The sequence below is a fragment of the Aulonocara sp. 'chitande type north' Nkhata Bay genome, linkage group LG11 (genome assembly GCF_057382095.1).
Source record: "Aulonocara sp. 'chitande type north' Nkhata Bay isolate Kocher_YH1m ecotype deep benthic linkage group LG11, A_spYH_male_GT1.1, whole genome shotgun sequence".
Lineage (NCBI taxonomy): Eukaryota > Metazoa > Chordata > Actinopteri > Cichliformes > Cichlidae > Aulonocara > Aulonocara sp. 'chitande type north' Nkhata Bay.
Genome location: NC_141354.1, coordinates 2,008,364 through 2,028,677, shown reverse-complemented (window position 1 = coordinate 2,028,677; position 20,314 = coordinate 2,008,364). Strand labels below are relative to the sequence as shown.

The window sequence follows — 20,314 nt, the reverse complement described above, 5'->3', positions numbered from 1 at the left end:
AGACCACAAACGTCACTATGCACTAATGGCAACTTGCGTTTTGATCATATTTCTCCCACTGATTTGCAAGGTTTTCTTGATAATTTGCCCCCAACACAAGCTTCACAAAAAATGTCCTCCTCTTCTTTTGTAAAGCTAACTCCTTTTACCAAGTTTTTGAGTTTTTTCAGATTTGTAGTGTGACCTAGGCGCTGATGCCACATACTTGCTGGAACTGAAGCAGTTAACGCTCCATGACAAGTTGTGCAGTTTCCCTCGATATCTAGCTGATACAAGCTGTCAGATCTTTGTGTTCCAATTCCGTGGAGAGCTCCATTCTTTCCTCTTATGTAGCAATGAGTCCTTTTGAACTTCCCTTCTTGGCAGCAGCTCCCACTGAGAAAAGGTTCATTGATAATTTGGGAACATACAGCACATCATACATTGTGACATCTTTTCCATCACTAACTCTGAATGACATATTCATTGTTATGTTGCCCAGACCTAAAGCCTCAACTACTCTGCCATCACCGAGTTTCACTGTTTGTGGTTCTGAAAACTCTTGGTAGTTTTGTAGAGCTTCTTTATTCCGTGTCATATGTTTTGATGCTCCTGAATCAATTAACCATTCTTGTTGTTGTGCATCACTTTTACATGACTCATTTACAACAAAAGCTCCCTCATATGAGTCCTCTTTGTCCTTATATACCACGCTTTTAGCCTTGTGGGCTTTATATTTCTTTTTAATGCTTGGACAATCACGCTTGATATGTCCTTCCTTCCCACATTTGTAACATCTCCATGAGTCGGAGCTGTTTTCTCCCAGTGTTTTTGATCCACTCTGTTCACTTCTATGCATCTGAGATGACATAGCTGATACACTACTGGACACAGTGGTGTTGTCAGTAAGCACTCACTTTTGTTCCTCATTTATCAAGGCTTGTTGAACAAACTGTAGTGTCAGATTGTCCATCTTTGTCTCCAAAGCAGTAACAACAGTTGCATAGCTGGGTGGCAAACTACCTAGAAGGGTGACAATTTGATCTTCCTCTTCAATTACAGAACCTATTGCCCCTAGCTGATCAGTAAGTTCCTTCATCCTTTTTAAATAATCATTGAGATGTTCTCCTTCCTTCATTTCACACCGGAAGTACTTATTCTTCAGAAATAGCTTGTTAGCAACAGTATCTCTTTCAAACTGTGCTTTTAGCATCTCCCATGCTTCTATAAGACCATGGGGGTCTTACAGTTTGTAATCAAGTACAATTGGGGTGTACTTACATTCAGTACCAGCACTGAAAATGCCTTTTCCTTCTTCTGTTCAAGTTCAGCTTGTGCTTGAGCATTAGCACCCGCAGCTAACTTCTCCGTCTCCTGTACCATACCCCACAGTCCTTTTGCCTTCAACAGGTGCTCCAGTTGAAATTTCCACGTTACCCAATTCTCCGATCCGCTCAGCTTGTCAATAAACAGTCTATCTTCCCACAACTCTGTTTATGACTCCCAAAAAACATGTTAGCAGCGTCCCTTTGCGACCTCTGGGCCCATAACCTGATGTTTTTAACAAACCCCTTTTATTGCATGTAATGCACAAACACACCAACAGAGAGCAGTAATATCCCTTCAACATACATTTGTAAAATTACTATTACAACATTAGCCAGAGGTCCCTTTACTATGGTTCGGAGCCACGGCCCTGTTTTATATACGCGTGGAATAGTTTTCTATATGAGATCGCTGCAAAAAGTGCAGCCTTACCTAATGTCCACCCCACTGTTACTCAGTAATAGTAATACTGTAAATCACACAGCAATAGTACATTCATGTAGTTGTAAAAAGCATGATAATATATTAAGTAATCAGAAGTATTCTATTACGTTACTCTCATTGAGTAACGTAACAGAATACATTACAAAATAGATTTTGGGGCATGTATTCTGTAATCTGTAGTGGAATACATTTTAAAAGTAACCTTCCCAACACTGCTGACTAATTGTTTATTATTCTCCTATACGTGTGTCAAATCAAACCAAAACAACACAAAAACAGACATCAGCAGCCAAACCATTAACATTAATGCTCCATCTATCTTCTACCCAAATCTATGATTTATTCTTTAAATATAGACGACATACATTTCTGTCTGCTGCAGCAGGGTCAGAATATTCAAGTTCGTTATTAAGTTGCATCAGCATGTGACACTTTCCCTCTGTTCTGTTGATAGTTTCACTCCATGGTACATTTTACAGAAATAAACACTGGCTTGTTTAGCATGTTCGTTTTATGAATAATAAACTTCACACCTCATCAACTCTGTGTGTGTGTGTGTGTGTGTGTCTGTGTGTGTGTCTTTTAAACGAGGAGGTGAAATTAGCTAATATTTCTGGCAGCACACGCAACAAAGTAATCATATTCTGAGTTTGTTTACTGACACTTTCATCTGCCTGGTGACACAACACTGTGTTCCTCATCAAGGGAGATACACAGTGAAACAAATAATAGTTGATGGGCTACTCTTGGAAGATTAAGACTAGAAAAGACATAATAAAACAGTCCAGACTTCATGGATGAATAGCATTCCTGGAATGAAAGAAATCTAACTCTTAGGGAGTTTGAGGTAGTCTTTCAGTCTGGCTTTATGAGTCTCTCTCACATAATTTTATACCCAACCTGGCCTCACGGTAAAATGTGAAATACACACAAGAATGTCATCTATAGATATTTTAATGTTCGTAAATGGCTTAGCATGTTTTGTAGGTACAGCTGTATCTATACAATGAGCTGTATATGAATAATAAACTTTACACTGTATTGTATAGATGCAACTATATACAGCGCATATATATAAAACAAAAAAACCCAAAAAACAAAAAATGTCTCGTGATAGATACAATTTTGGACTTCGCAGCAATATTCAGAATATTTCACTCTGAGGTGCACTGATTCGTTTTTGTGTAACATACCATTGGACATCAATTAGAAAAGACACAAGAAGCTTTTTGATCAAAAATATGGTCTCAGTCTGATGAGCGTAAATGTGTAGTTTTGGTTGTAGACACTGAACCTATGGAATCTGCCTGTGTGGTTCCCACCATGAAATGGAGAAGCTGTGATGGTGTTTGGTTGGCTTTGCTGGTTTCTTTTGTCCAATCTTCTTTGCAGAATGCAAGGCAACATGTAATCAGCATGGCTACTACAATATCCCGCAGTGACACATGCTCTCATATGGTTTAAGCTTAGTGGGACAAATTTTCAGCAGGACAATGTATAGCTGCTTGACAAAGCAGTGCTATATAAGATTTCCTGACCTTCAACATCATTCCATGTTAGTTTAGCAAGAGGTGGAGCACAGCTTGAATTAAAGCAACCCGATAATGAGCTCAGCATATCTGGGAACTTCTTCAAGACTCAGGTTGATGACCTCATGACACTGCCAGAGAGAATGAAGTTTGAACAGTTGTTGTCAAAGTGAGATGAAAAAACTTAGCCGTAAAAAAACAGAACAGAAGAATTCAGTTTGGTTATATAAAAAATGATCCATCCATCCGCTTCCGCTTATCCTTTTCAGGGTCGCGGGGGGCGCTGGAGCCTATCCCAGCTGTCATAAGGCGAGAGGCGGGGTACACCCTGGACAGGTCGCCAGTCTGTCGCAGGGCCAACACACAGGGACAGACAACCATTTGCACTCACATTCACTCGCACATTCACACAATGGCAATTTGGATTTTCCAATTAACCTATCCCCTCAAGCTGCATGTCTTTGGACAGTGGGAGGAAGCCGGAGTACCCGGAGGGAACCCACGCAAACACGGGGAGAACATGCAAACTCCACACAGAAAGACCCCGGCCTGATGTTGGAATTGAACTCAGGACCTTCTTGCTGTGCGGCAACAGTGCTAACCACCGTGCCACTGTGCTGCCCTATATATATATTATATTCAAATCCTTATATTCAAATCATTTTCTGAAGTATCCAGCCATCCAGCAATCGATCCCCAAGTCCTAGCCTTGAAGGCAGCTAAACAGGGATCTACCTCACCAGCCACCACTTCCAGGAGGAACCTGAGGCATCTCTAGCCACACAATATCTCCATGTTCTGGGTCTGTCCTGGGATCTGCTACAAGTAAAACAGTCTGAAAAAATATTCATTACCTTAACAGAATTTTACGTCAGAGTAGCACATGATATAATTTTAAAAATCAATCTTACAACATGACTATACATTGGCTATTCTCCTAAAATTGTGGCATAAAAATATTTCAATTAATTGTAGTCTTGAGCATGTCATATGTTTATTTCCAAAATAGTGTCAGCAGACAGTTAAATGCAGAGGGGAGAAATTTGAATATGTATCTGAAACATCATGGGAAAATGTATGCCTAATAACCTATTTAACGGTACAGTAGACCTATTTTACTTTCTACGAATGCTAATCTGAAAACTTAAAAAAAACCTAATTTTTTTACATTTAAATTTTCCAAATATTCATATTTCAGTCGCTATTGTTCCATATTTGCCAGTAACATAATGTGGAGTTTTGCATCTGCAGAGAGGTTCTCATTCATTTAGGGGCGCTCCCCTCAAACACTGGCCCATTGTACTTTGGCACATTACTGCCAGAACATCTGTGAATGCTTAATATGCTAACAAAGACAATGACACTCAGAGGGTGCTGGCCATTAATCCACTTTTCGCCATGTGCATTTCCACGATTACGGGGCGGGTCGAATTCTATTAAGCAAGAGATTTGGTGGTAGGGGTGAGGGTACCATTCTTACCATAAGCACAAAGAAGACTTGCATTCATTTCAAAGGACAACTGCAGCATATGAGTCTATAGGGCCTTTTTCAGAATTAAGTGGCTTGCGATCAGAGTGCTGTAGTTCTCCACTTGATACTACCGTCCATGATGAAGCAACAGATATTAAAGGTTCTGATGGAAGAAATAATCCCCACCTTTTGATTGGGTTAGCCAGCAGGTTGTCCTGAAAGAATATGCTTTGTGCAATTAGCAAAATAGTTACTACAGGCAGTAAAACTAAAAATGAAACCTTAGAACATTTTCATGTAAAAATGCTTTTTATAGCTGTAGAGAGTTTGAACTTTTTACCCAATTAACCCTTTAAGACCTACCATAGAACCAAGTCCGCCAGAGCTTATATTATATTTTTACATGGTGTGGTGCCATTTTTGGGAGCATTTCAAGTTGCTATACATCAATACAACAATTATAGCCCAGATTTTAATAATATGTATTCATTAAGTGCATAGTAATTACATAAATTGCAAAAAAGTGCAATAAACTACAAAAAAATTGAAAATCGTTTTTGCTTTTCTAACATATATTTCTAGTTAGAGAAATTTAAGAGGTTTATCCCTCAAAACTGTAAATACAAAAAAGTTGCACAAAATAGTTTCCTACCACAGGAAATTTATTTTGAGTGTCTTCATAGTTTTATTTTTGAAATACACCAATTTTTATACACTGCAGGAAAAACGAAAATATATATTATACTGCAAATTTGCAAAAAAGCAGCATCTGCATCAAAATAAACTATTTCCAGCACTGCAATATGAGTCCTAAGCATCCCAGAAACGACACAGAAAGTCATAAAGTCAAACATAACTTTTAAAAACACCAGTATAGGCCCTGATGCCCTGATGGTAAAAAAAAAAACTACATTTCCGCGAAAATGACGTCACTTCCGGTTTCGGGCAGGTAATGGCGGACATGCAAAAGTTCGCGCTGACGTCTATTCCAACGTAGGAAGTGTTATGAACAGCTGATCGGATCGGCAAAGCGTGTTTCTGGAATATTGTGTTTTTGTTGCTGCAAGTGCTTTTTATGCAGTTTTTGCAAAGCTATATGTAGAAGGAAACCGTGACCGAGGACAAGCTGATGGCATAAGATGTAAGTACAACTCCTCCGGTTTCATATGCAAAAAAATTTATTGCGCCACCTTACGTGGTTGCAGAGCTAATGGGATTTAAAAATAGTTACGTAAAACAGAGCGTGCCCGCTCCGACCGGCTCTAAAGGGTTAAACACTATGTGACTTTCACTTTCCTAAATCTCTGTAATAGAATTGGGGAGGGTAAAGTTAACATGAATAGATAGCTATTCATGATACCTTTACTGTTACTGCTTGAAATATTTCTTAATTACAAATCTGTCTATCTGACCTTTATCAAGTATATGCACAAAATAAAGAATTATTTAAATCTCATGTAAGTATAAATGCTGAATTCGCAAATAGTACAGAATTATAGCCAACTAAATGTTCTTGTGTTTACAAAATAAATTATATTACTAATACTGGCACATTCACTGCTTCTGCACATCAATGTGCTACTTTTAACTACTTTGTAGTTCAGGCAAGTTTCAATCATCTCTCTGGCTCTCTGTCTTCCTTATTTCACCCCAACCGGTTGCCGCAGATGGCCCGCCCCTCCCTGAGCCTGGTTCAGCCGGAGGTTTCTTCCTGTTAAAAGGGAGTTTTTCCTTCCCACTGTCGCCAAAGAGCTTGCTCATAGGGGGTCATATGATTGTTGGGTTTTTCTCAGTATGTATTATTGTAGGGTCTACCTTACAATATAAAGCGTCTTGAGGCGATTGTTGTTGTGATTTGGCGCTGTGTAAATAAAATTGATTTGAATTGAACCGAACCAGATGTTCAGATCATCTAAAAGGCTAAACTTGGAGGGGTCACGAGACAATTAATGTGAAAGTAAATCACTATAATTTTGAAATATTGAAAGATTTCGAAAGTATTAAACCAAAAATGTTTTTACTTATTATTACTACTAGTATTATCGTTATTATTATTACTTATATTGCTTTGTTTTTAAATGATTAAAGGAGCTACCTGTTTTCTGGTTGTTTTCAAATATACTAGCTTTACTATCGACACTGTTTCAAGGAGAATCAAGTCATTTGACACTGGCATGCCTCATCTACTTCTCAAGCTAAACTTAAGACTTGAGGTTCCCATTCCTACTGTCTGTATAGGCAGTTAATCTCGTTATTTGTGTTTGTGCGACATCTCAAGAGTTGCTCCAGCTTGTCCTCTAGACCCCCTTATAATTTACAAGACAAAGAATACAATTTGTGTCTGTGTTTATCAAGGGTGTTCTGAAGGACAAAGTGAGTGCACAAGTCTTTTCCCCAGTTAGTTTTCCGTTCATTGTCAGGTGAATACACCTTTTACAAAGATGGGAGAAACAACGTTTAACATATGAAGCCCATGTCCTGCTGTGATATTTCCACAGCAGGACAGCTAAGGTGAGGAAGAAAATATCTTCACGGCAGCTACTGACAACAGCTTATGACGGTGTACATGCAAATGAATACTCTATATGCTATAGTAGCTACTGTATGTATTTTTTCACATGTGTACATCTTTATATCACCTGATTACCCATGTTTACAATGTGATTAGTTGGTTCTGGCAACAAAACCTGCATGAAACTAGTAGGTATTCCTCCACCACAGCATGATAAGGAATGAAAGAGGAATTTAGACTGTGACTTTGAAAGATGCTGACTCAAGCAAGCTTAATCAGAGAGAATAGTGGGGCATGTATTTCATTTCCCTTTTCTTACAGTGGAGTTAAGTTCTGGAAATGGCTCCACAGGCAGTATAAAGAATAAGAATAGTTATTCTCTATGTAGACATGGGTACATCACTATTGTTTTAATCTTTTCTATAGTAGAGGCTCCTATATGGGGACCTGACCTTATCTGGTCTTAAACCACAATTTTAAAATATGCTGAGTGTGGAAAATTCAAAAAAGGACCACCTTATTCTGCTACGATAATGTGGTTTGGTCTAATTTCCCGCAGAAGCAGATAATTGTCCAGTTTTAGATACCAACAAATCTGCACTTGAAGCTTGGCGTGTTACAGTGTGGAGATTAGGCAGACTTTCATTATATACATGATAAAAGGAGCTAAATGAAAGGACTGAAAAACAGGCAAAGTAAGTTAAAATTCACTGTTCACTGGGATGGATAAGTGGTCCAAAAATTTAAAAAAAAAAAACCCTCATCATCATAAATGATCAATCAGGAGTGACAGTACCTTAAACCTGTGCATCGGGGGTCAGATGCAGAGCGTGAATTTGTGTGTAAGTGAGCCATGTCTGTGGCTTTGACAAAACTGCATTAACTGATGTTTGAAAGTAGGCTGAAATGGCAGGTAAGAACTTTCTGACAGGTTTAATAACATCATTGTCACTGACTCACGATTGTAAGGATGGTATTTACTCTCTATTTACTCTTTATGGTTTTGATGAGTCAGCAAAAAGCATGTTCATATAAAACATTGGGGTTTGGTTTTAGGCAACAAAGCTGCATGAGGTAACCTGTGGACATCAGCTTTTGATATTTTTCCAGAGTGAGAAAGATTTCTAGTAAATTTCCAGAGATTCCAGAGTGCATTTTCTGTGGCTGATGTAAGGCCAGTTTCACCTGAAAATCACTCTCACAACAGGATAAAGACTACATACCACAACGTCAGCAAACTTAATTTGTGCTGTTTTTTGAGTTTATATGTTGCTAGGCTAAGTTTTGAGCAAATTGTGTAGCTTTAAAGATGTTTGATTGGCTTTCCATTGTCCTTATCCTCCTGTAACTATAAAGTTGGACCCACATCCTTTTTCCTTTTACTTCCTCGATACAAGCAGCTTCCTAAATTGTTTTTCTGTTAGTGCTGATCTTGTGTGAGATTTTTATGTGCTGCACTACTCTCCCCTATAGAGATTGACAGACCACGTGACTTTCGCGCATTGCATGCCGGGAACTCGTGGCAAAACAATCCAAGTACCTGCATCAAATGCAAACGTTCATTCTTCGGTTCCAATAAATTCTTTCTTTTTCTTTGCCCCCCAAAAAGGTATGTACAAAACGAAGGAGAACAATGCCGGTCCGTACAAAGACAGACTTGATGAAAAGTCAAAGAAAAGATACGAGGAAAAAAAAATCAAAGGAGTGAAAGGGTCAGACCCTTACGAGCACACAGAGGGACAAAAGACGTTAGCGTGCTGCCCAACTTTCACCACGCTCATATTTATAATCATACGGTTCTTGGAGTGAGTGCATACACTCATGAAGTTTAGTAACTTCAGGTCACTGCAACAAGCCCAGGTACAGTTTACCGACGGATGGGTACAGGACCTTGAAATGCACCGTGTAGAAAGTAAAGACCATCGTACGTATCATAAGTTTACCAGTCTCACAAATCGTCGTCATAAATACACATTCCTTAACCGTTTATTAATAGGACCTTTGAGCTCAACGGTAATTAATTAGTAGTGGAAATAATTTCTGGTAGCATCACAGAAATGTAGCAGTGACAATAATATTGTATGCTGTAATCGTACTGGACAATTAGTGATACAAAAAACCTGTTTTATCCTGTGAATAAAAGTATATGTTTTTGTCAATGTGCCATAATAACAGAAGCGAAACGCAATATTGTGTCAGGACAATTCACTATTTATGCACAATAAACAAAGGAGCATAGCGCGACAATTTCTGTTCAGCGCCAGACTTGCTTGTAACCTATATCACCAATTATGTTAAGAAAAATGACGTATTAACTACTAAAAAACACTGACCTTCGTGTAAATGCTTGGAGCAGACTAACCTGTGAGCTGGAGTGTTCTGGGACGTTATATTTGATCTTTGAATGGCTGCAATCCAGGCCATCCGTCGCCTCTTTGTTACTTCGGAAACATGGCTCGAACAATTTCTCTTCAACGACATAATCCGATAACAACCGATCTCTTTACCCGTCGGCTTCCCGTGGCTGTCATGCGACCGGCTATTGCAGTTAATAATACAACAGCTTCTTGCCATTTTTTGTGTTTCTTTTTATCGCTGTATAACTGATTTCAATTGAAAGCCTGCGTGCGCTAGTACCTCTTGCCACGAGTTCCCAGAATTCTTTGCGGTTTTACCCCTGAGTGATGTCACATTTTCAATCTCTATAGACACTTTCCAATATAAATCCTACACTGTACTTTTTTCATCCTGAAGAAGTCACTGAAACCGTAAATAGCCCAGTTTTCTTTGGTTAATGTGTGGTCATTACTAGAATTTGTTAGGAGTTGGGTTCTGGTTATGTGGTGTTTTTGTCTGTATGTGTTTTTTGGTGCCTCCCTTTTTGTATAGGTAGGCGGGGCAGTGAGTCACTGAACCTGGCACACCTGTTACTCATCAGATGCTTTCCTCAGAAGTGTTCTTTAGGAGCTACCTGACAGAAAACTAGTGTCGGAGTATTGGCGTTTTTTTGGAGCGTCTGAAATTCTGCCCCTGCCTGCTGGAGCCCTTGGATTATTTTGGTGACTGTAAGTTTTGTTTCCTCCCTAGGATTTTGCCTCGACTGGTTTGTTTTCCGTCTGGAGGTTTTGGCATCAAACAGTACCAAATCGAGTGCACTACCTGTGTGTGTTTTCGTCACCTGCACGTCCTGGCTCTGCGTCCCCATTCATACACTGTATATATTTTGTCCTTGTAAATACCTCCCCCTCACTGTAAATAAACTGTCTTCACCGCAACTCTGCCTCCGTGCGTTCTGCTTCCTGGGTCCATCTGCATTTACCATAACAGAATTAGGTGAAAGTAAAATTATAATTTTACTTTCTTCCAGCATTTTTAACTTCCCTTTAACTATATTTTATAGCTGCAGTACCTAATGCCTTTCACAAAAAAACTTGATGTTCAGATAAGGCTTGTTGTTTAAAAGGCTCCTGACCACATACTACAGTATAACATACTCAATTCTTCAACATTGTGTGTTATTAAAAATGGAGAAATGGCTGACATTTGAGCCATGTTCTTGGTTTTTGCTTTTTTCAGATCAACACTTTCATGCTAACCTTACAAGTACTGCCTTTATTTAAAATGCATCTAAGTCAATAGAATCCCAGGAGGAAAACAACAGTTCAATAGGCATTTACAACAAAAATAACAGGTCAGTCAATAGCCCCTTGTCAAGAATGCTCCACATGGTGCCTGCTTTGTGTAATAAATGTACAAAAGATGTTCTTATTGTTAAATGTCAAAGTAAAGCGCTTTTTTTGTTTATTAGTTATGTAGAATATAAGAGTTGCAAAAAAATAAAGCAACAGTGTGGTCACAAAGAGGTCAAGAGGTATGTTGTTCGTTTTCACCGGATAATTGCTAATTAAAGCCTTTACCCCTTGCAGTGGCAGAAAACTTTAGAATCAGCAGACTGGCAAGGTGAAAGCATTGGCCAAAACCATAATGTCATTAAGCATGCTCTTTGTGAATGTGCCCATAATATGCAAAATGAATCACTTTGTGCCTAACTTTATCACTGGTGACAGCAGATAACTGTTGCATCCACAAAATATGCCAATCAAAACAGAAGCATCTAGATAATGAGCTCTAAAAGTTACATTTCTGACAAACTACAAAGCCTCTTGAACAAACAGTGAGAACAACTGAATAACACAAACCACCATACTGGATGCAATTTGCATCAGTCGGAGGCGCCGCATCAATACCGTGCAAGGAAAATGGGAAGTTGAAAATAAAAGCAGCCAAGCATTGTCAGTAAGTCTCCAAGGCGATCATAAAAAAGTGTTCAATAGAATTGATGACATGCCAGCAATCACAGTGGGATGTAATGCATTTTAAACAGATGCAATCATCTTAGATTGGACACTTTGTCATCAGTGTTGAATCTGGTAATTGCTGGCAGCTCAACTAAAAAAGAACAATCAATACATAAGAGGGTGGTGAAACAAAAAGAAAATAAGCACTTTTCTGGACAGCGGAGATAAATGTAACTCTTACACTGAAGTGGACCAGCAAGTATGTAGAATCAAAGTATGTGGTTTTATATGGCGTGAGTGCTACTCACAGACTCTGTCGGAGCTCTGCGGTATCTCTAGACGTTCCCAGTGACTGAAGATTTTTCTCTAGTGTGACCACTGGAGGAACAAATGGATGATACAAATGTTAAGAGGTGTATTCAGGCCTCACAAATACTCTTTCACACTTGATTTGAAAGAAAAACTTCGCTGAAATTTGAATCATTTCAACATCTATTCTGTCCCTGTTAAGTCTCTGTTAAGGTAGATAAAATGTCTTATCAAGATGATCCCAATCCTAAGCAAAAGTAGTTCACTTCAACTCTCACACTGTTTCCACACTTAGCTGTATTTTTAGATACCCTTAACTCAACTTTAAATCTGACCAAACCAAATTAACATTTTATCTTCAAATTAACAGAATTTAAACTGATTAAACTACTTAACCATTATTGAATTTTTCAGGATATTATTACTACTTGATCTGACCTCAATTCTAAATTAAACCCATAAAATTTTTTAACTTGATGTGTAAATTAGGTTGAAATAAAACCCAGCTACTAATCTTTCATCCTTAGTTTTAAAAGTACCACTTTTAAAACTCAAACCTAAAACCAAAATATAAATTTGCCTTAACTCAAATATAAATCTGTTGTTAGTTATAATCTTTAAATAACCTCAGACTAAACTTAGCATTAAATTAACCCAAAAAATATTATCAAAGCTAAAACACAGAGGATACAGTATGGCATTATCTCTCACTAAATGGAAACCAAGCTATAACTTTTATACCATATGCAGCATTTTCATATTTCAGTTCACATCTAATAAATAGTGAAATGGTAAATGGCCTGTATTTGTGTAGCGCTTTACTTAGTTCCTAAGGACCCCAAAGCTGTAGCCACAGCTGCCCTGGGGCGCACTGACAGAGGCGAGGCTGCCAGACACTGGCGCCACTGGGGCGCCTCTGACCAGTAGGCAACGGGTGAAGTGCCTTACCCAAGGACACAACGACCAAGACTGTCAGAGCCGGGGCTCAAACCGGCAACCTTCCGATTACAAGATGAAGTGCCAACTCTTGAGCCACGATCGCCCCAGTGATGGCCTTGATCTTAAATCCAGAATTAATGCCAAAGTAAACATGAAACTTATTTCAACCATGAATTCAAACATAGCTCTGAAATGAAAAGTTTCAGAAGAAATTGAAGTTAATTTCAATTTCCAAAACTACTCTGTAAAGTTTTGATCCTATCAGTATTCCAAGACACATTGACTAATCTTAAATTGGATTTTTATCCACAAACCTACTCTAATTTTAAAAACCAATGACCCCAATTCCAAATTTAAGCCATGCCAGTTTTAAATGTTACAATTTAACCCTAATATAGTCCTCATTGTAATTCTAACCTCTAATCTAATTTTATCTAATCTTAATATCGAAGCAATACATTTAACCCTAATCTCACAAAACTAGTGTGGCCTGATCTGTGTTCAGACATAGACATAGACTAATGGTAGAATTCATAACAGAGCACTACTAAAAATATACTTAGTCAGTAGTTTTTAAAATAAAGCACAGACACTCATTTTACCATTGGCGTTGATCTGGAAGATATTGGAGGAGGTCTCCTGAAACACATCTTGCAGTTCTGAGGGGCTGACCTGTGTGGCTTTAGAAAAAAAACAAAACATAATATGAGCACACACTTCTTAGCTCAGTGAAGCATGGAGCAGACAACATTGTAACAGCAGGAATGACAGCAATGAACCAAAAACCAAAACAATATCTAGGTTTGAACATTTCCACAAGAGTCTGTCTGTCCAGTGGGTTGGATTTTCTCATTGCCTCACTGTAGAACTGTGGCATCTGAGGTACTGGAACGGGTTTGTTTTTATCCCGCTTCTATGTTGTAATATATGCCAACACAACAGATGCACTTTTTTTTTGCCTCAACCAGAGCCACGGGACAAATGACAAGCAACAATGGCCTGAAGATGCCCCCCACGACTGGCTGGTAGAATGCCACATTCTTCAGATTTCATGAAAAAGAGCAACCAGTGCCTGATCTGAATTGGTTTGGTTGACAAGACTATTGTTGGTGACAACCAGAATATACCGTTAATAGGAATACAAAGGATTCATCAGTTGGACTTTGGCAAATGGCTGGTTATGTACTTAGCATTGAGAAACTGTTTAAAAATTCTTCATTATCAGTAGGACTTTTTTGAGACCAAGCTGACCTGTCAAAATGAGATCAACAAACAAATATAAAGAATTTAAAGAACTGTCACATTGAAGTTGAATTAATTAAGTAATGATATATCATTAAAGTGTGTTATAGTAGAGGAACTGACATTTGCATGAATTATAATAATAGACTGTACATTGTTATGATAGTAAATAGAATTGGAAAATGAATGGACATCACAGACTGCAGGAGCCTCTTAGGTACAATCTAACTGCAGTGATGATGATAGTCTGGACAGGGAAAATGACATGGCACTAAGCCACAGGCTGGCTGTGGGAGTTGAGAGTCTGCTGTATAAGTTATATGGGCAGAGCTATTTTCCTTGTTCAAAAGCACATGTCATTGCAAATGACAGGGAGGGTTAATGGCCCGGTGCCATTACAGCAGGCTGAGATCAACATCACAACCTGCATAAGCTTCTCACGCCAGCCATTTCACCCATCCTTTTGTCAGATACTGCAGCCAGAAATGACTGCAATTGGCTTTTTTCCCTAGTGATATGGTCAAAATTATAGAGGTATAGAGAAAAGGTAGAGGTGTTAGAAAGCTCTAAAGTCAAAGGATAAGAGGAGCGGGGGATCAAATATTGGCATGAAATAAGGAGAGACATGCAGATAGAGGTGAAGTCAGAGACAAACCAAGGAAACAGATATTCATGGTGCGAACCAGAGCAAGAACTAGGAGACCTCCCTTTAGATCACAAGTCATTAACTGTACCCACTGAGCTACACTGACAAATCGTGCAGGCAATAACATGCTGGCATGTAGTCAATTGAGCAGTGTTACAAGATTCTGATACATTTGGAAATGGGTCATTTTTCAACTGGAAGACCCTTAATGCATTTTAATGTTAGCTCAGCAGACACACACATACACATCTTAACACAAGCATTGTCCACCTTGGCCCACAGTGGACTGCCCATAGAGTGGGTGACCAGTGCTGGCATGAAGTTTAGGGGCCCTATAGAAAGTATGCCTGCCCTCTGTACACAGGAAGACTAGGGGAAGGGATACTGGGGGCACACTGCAAATGTACTGAGGGCAAATCATATAATACTGAGTAAACTGTGGAGCTAAGCACTGTACTCAGTTTTCAACAATGAGTGCAGTTTTAATTTATATCTGCAGTACAGCAGATATATAAACTTGTCTGGTCACGCAAATCCAAAATAATTGTGCTTGTTCAAAGTAGAATTGGTAGTTTGCAATGGTTTAAACACTAAAATGTATTCAGTCAGTGAGTGAAAACTGTAACAGTACAGTTACAAACAAATACTATCTGGCTTACCAAATAACACACCAAAAGTTATGCTAGTTATGTGTTTTTAATGAAAAGCAGTAGCAACTTAATAGAGTGGTCTGGAAAAAGTAAAGAGCACACTGAACCCCCTTTAGTGTCAATAACAGTTTTGTATAGTTTCGAAGACTTTTTAGAAATTCTGACAAATCCAAAAAGTTTGCAATTATTTTTCTTGTAACTGTTCATCAAAAGACAAACTCTGCAATGGCATCAGTGCTATTCATTGTCTAGTCCTTCTGCTGCTTCACCCATACCAGCTTCTAGTATTGCAGATCTTTGAATTTATCGAAGCTTCATACTCAGGTTGCCCTAGATGCCCTATTTTACAGCGTCAAAGAGAATAAGAGAATATACAATACAGGAGAGGTATCTAAGTACAGAGAACCTCAGTAACTAAACCTTCGTTCTGTCTCAAACAGCATGTTATTAATTTAAATTTATTAGAGTTACTTTATTAGTTTTATAGGCCTGTAGTACAGGTGTGTGAGGTAATTCAAGCCTTGATAGTGGTTCAATTTAGGGTCGTCATCAGTGTTTTTGTAATCATTTCATGCTTTTATTTTATAGCATATTTAAAAAATGCCTAAAGTTTCCAATATTTTGACTGTTTGGGTATAGTTTTTCTTTATTTTTACTCCTTTCTACATTGTAGATACATACTGAAGATATTAAATATATGAAGCAAAATATATGGAATTATGTAGCAAAGAAAAAAATTATTAAATAACTCTAAATATGTCCTATATTTTAGATTCCTCAAAGTAGCCACCCTTTGCTTTGTTCACAAACCCTTGGCCTTCTCTCAATGAGCTTCATAATGTAGTCACCTGAAATGGTTTTCACTTCACAGGTGTGCTTTGTCAGGGTTCATTTGTGGAATTTCTTACCTTCTTTATGGGGTTGGGACCATCAGTTGTGTGGCCAGAAGCCTATTTGACAACTGTTAGAATTCATACTATGGCAAGAACCAATCAGCTAAGTACAGAGAAATGACAGCCTATCATTACCCTAAGAACTGAAGGTCAGTCATCCTGGAAAATTGCTAAAACTTTGAATGTGTCCCCAATGTGTCCCTCGCAAAAACAATCAGGCGCTGTGATGAAACTTGCTCACATGAGGAGCGCCCCAGGAAAGGAAGACCAAGAGTCACCTCTGCTGCTGAGTATAAATTCATCCGAGTCACCAGATTTAGAAATGGCAAATTAACAGCAGCTCAGATTACAGCCCAGATAAATGGCACACAGAGTTCCAGTAGCAGCCTTGCTAGGAAACCACTACAAAGGAAAAGCAACAAGCAGAAGAGATTTGTTTGAGCCAAGAGTGGAATGGTCATAAGACCAGTTTCATTTCAATTTCAATTTTTTTATTTATACAGCACCAAATCACAACAACAGTCGCTCAAGGTGCTTTATATTGTAAGGTAGACCCTACAGTAACACATACAGAGAAAAACCCAACAATGACCCCTTATGAGCAAGCACTTAGGTGACAGTGGGAAGGAAAAACTCCCTTTTAACAGGAAGAAACCTCAGGCAGAACGACGCCCTACTGGGGTGAGAGAAGCAAGACAGGACAAAAGACATGCTGTGGAAGAGAGATTAATAACAAGTATGATTCAGTGCAGAGAGGTCTATTAACGCAAAGAAATACTCAATGCATCATGGGAATCCCCCAGCAGCCTGCACCTGTTGGAGCATAACTAAGGGAGGATTCAGGGTCACCTGGTCCAGCCCTAACTATATGCTTTAGCAAAAAGTAAAGTTTGAAGCCTAATCTTAAAAGTAGTGATAGTGTTTGCCTCCTGAATCCAAACTGGAAGCTGGTTTCACAGAAGAGGGGCCTGAAAACCGAAGGCTCTGGAATAATATTCTTGTCAGTTTTTATTCATATTTATGTTTAAAAAACATTGTTTTAGTGTGTTGAATAAATGTTTATCTTGTTTGGCTCGTGGCCTAAAGTGTGCCTTGAGTTTTGGCCCCCTGTGCAATTGAGTTTGACACCCCTGGCCTAAGGGAAGCATGTATAATGTAAACAGAATTGGTCCTAGCACTGAACCCTGTGGAACACCATAATTGACCTTAGTGTGTGAAGAGGTCTCTCCATTTAAATTAACAAATTGGAGTCTATTAAATAGATACAATAAAAACCACTACAGCGCATTACTTGTAATAACTACAGCATGCTCTAATTGCTGTAATAAGATATTAACCCTAACATATATATGAATAGGATGAGGGACCTATGGATTCTTCGATACCCAACATCCACAATGACGGCGAAACAACTAGTAGCTCAGTGTTCCAACATTCGAAAGAAGGGACTGCTCTCACAGCTAGAGATTGACGAGGTACAACACAAATGCTACAGCAAGGAGGAGTCAGGACGCCAGGTCAGCCCCAAGTGCGATAGGAGAAGGATCGTTGAGTGCGAGAGGAACTGACCTGAAAAATAGGATCATGGCCAAGCTTGAAACCTGGATCCCCCGTAGCCGGTTACCAAGATTACGTGAAGTACCCTAAGAAGGTCTGCTAGATGATGTTAATGCAGCACTACGGACAATACCTACAACCACGATTACCGACACTAACAAGCTGATCTACAATATAGCAGCAGTGATCAGTGAGATGCTTGGCTACAAGTTGAACAGCCACAAGGGGCAGTACCCTCCATGGAGAAGGAGACTAGAGGGCAAGATCAAAGTAGCACGGAGAGAGGTTAGCCAACTAACAGAGTTGCAGAAAGGTGCGACAAAGAAGGTGCATAAGAAATACAGCAAGCTGTCCATACCTGAGGCCTTGGAAACTGCCAAGCAAAGACTCATAGCCTTGGCCAGCCGCTTGAGGAGGTACACCAGAGAGATAGAAGGCAGGAGAATAAACCAGCTGTTCCCCACAGAACCGGCAAAGGTGTACTCTCAGTGGCAAGGGAACAATAATAATAAGAGAACAGCACCACCAAGGCTGGAGACGGAGCAATACTGGAAGAGCATATGGGAGAAGGACGCAACCCATAACGGCAATGCTCAGTGGCTAGTGGATCTGAGGGCAGACCACAGCGACCTCCCTGAACAGGGTCCAGTAACCATCACAGTGGCAGATATCCAAGAAAGGGTCTCCAGTATGAAGAGTTGGACAGCACCAGGGCCCGACATGGTTCACGCCTACTGGCTAAAGAAGCTGACTGCACTCCACGAGCGTCTGGCAGCACAAATGAACCAGCTGCTAGTTAACGAGAGACACCCGGAATGGCTAACCAAAGGTCGGACGGTCCTGATCCCCAAGGACCCCAAGAAGGGACCGGTCCCCTCCAACTACCGACCAATAACCTGTCTCAGTACTACATGGAAGCTTCTGTCGGGCATCATATCGGCTAAGATGAACAGGCACATGGGTCAATACATGAGCGGGACACAGAAAGGAATTGGCAAGAATACCAGAGGCGCAAAACACCAGCTACTGGTAGACAGAACAGTCAGCCGAGACTGCAAGACCAGACTGACCAACCTGTGCACTGCCTGGATTGATTACAAGAAGGCCTATGACTCAATGCCCCACAGCTGGATACTGGAATGCCTAGAATTGTACAAGATCAATGGGACCCTAAGAGCCTTCATCAGGAACTCAATGGGGATGTGGCGTACAACACTAGAGGCCAACTCCAAGCCCATAGCACAAGTCACCATCAAGTGCGGGATCTACCAAGGAGATGCTCTGTCCCCACTGCTGTTCTGCATAGGCCTGAACCCCCTCAGTGAGATCATTAACAAGACTGGCTACGGATACCGACTACGGAACGGAGCAGTTGTCAGCCACCTCCTGTACATGGATGACATCAAGCTGTATGCCAAGAGTGAACGAGACATCGATTCACTGATCCACACTACCAGGCTATACAGCAATGACATTGGAATGTCGTTCGGACTGGAGAAGTGTAGTCGGATGGTAACAAAGAGAGGGAAGGTAGTCAGAACTGAGGGGATTGAACTAGCAGAAGGCAACATTGCAGACATAGAGGACAGTTACAAGTACCTGGGGATCCCGCAAGCGAATGGGAACCATGAAGAGGCCGCTCGAAAAGCTGCAACCACCAAGTACCTGCAGAGGGTCAGGCAAGTCCTGAGGAGTCAGCTGAATGGTAAGAACAAGATCCGGGCCATCAACACGTACGCCCTGCCCGTGATCAGGTACCCTGCTGGGGTAATAGGCTGGCCAAAGGAAGAGATAGAAGCCACTGACATAAAGACAAGAAAGCTCCTTACCATGCATGGAGGGTTTCACCCCAAGTCCAGCACCCTGAGGCTGTGCGCTAAGTGGAAGGAAGGGGGCCGGGGACTGGTGAGTGTCAGCACCACAGTCCAGGATGAGACAACGAACATCCAAGAATACATTGGAAAGATGGCCCCAACTGACCGAGTGCTCAGTGAATACCTCAGGCAGCAGAAACCCAAGAAAGAGGAGGGAGACGAGGAACCATCATGGAAGGACAGGCCCCTGCACGGTATGTACCACCGGCAGATAGAGGAGGTGGCTGATATCCAGAAATCCTACCAGTGGCTGGACAAAGCTGGACTGAAAGACAGCACAGAGGCACTAATCATGGCAGCACAAGAACAAGCTCTGAGTACAAGATCCATAGAGGCTATCACACCAGGCAAGACGCCAGGTGCAGGCTGTGTAAAGATGCCCCAGAGACAATCCAGCACATAACAGCAGGGTGCAAGATGCTAGCAGGCAAGGCATACATGGAACGCCATAACCAAGTGGCCGGCATAGTGTACAGGAACATCTGTGCCGAGTATAACCTGGAAGTCCCGAGGTCAAAATGGGAGATGCCCCCAAGGGTGGTGGAGAATGACCGAGCTAAGATCCTGTGGGACTTCCAGATACAGACGGACAAAATGGTGGTTGCTAACCAACCGGACATAGTGGTGGTAGACACACAGAAGAAG

General features: G+C 40.3%; 1 protein-coding gene across 6 annotated transcripts in view; it reads right to left on the bottom strand.

Annotated features, from left to right (window-relative positions):
• tsnare1 (T-SNARE Domain Containing 1) overlaps positions 1–20,314 on the bottom strand; it is a 276,008-nt gene that overhangs the window by 145,677 nt on the left and 110,017 nt on the right. For all 6 annotated transcript variants that reach the window (XM_086310182.1, XM_086310186.1, XM_086310185.1 and 3 more), the window contains exons 3-4: positions 13,410–13,487; positions 11,868–11,937 (exon numbers count right to left, since the gene is read on the bottom strand). In XM_086310182.1, the coding sequence (XP_086166308.1) occupies positions 11,868–11,937; positions 13,410–13,487 (148 nt within the window). The remainder of the gene's footprint in view (positions 1–11,867; positions 11,938–13,409; positions 13,488–20,314) is intronic.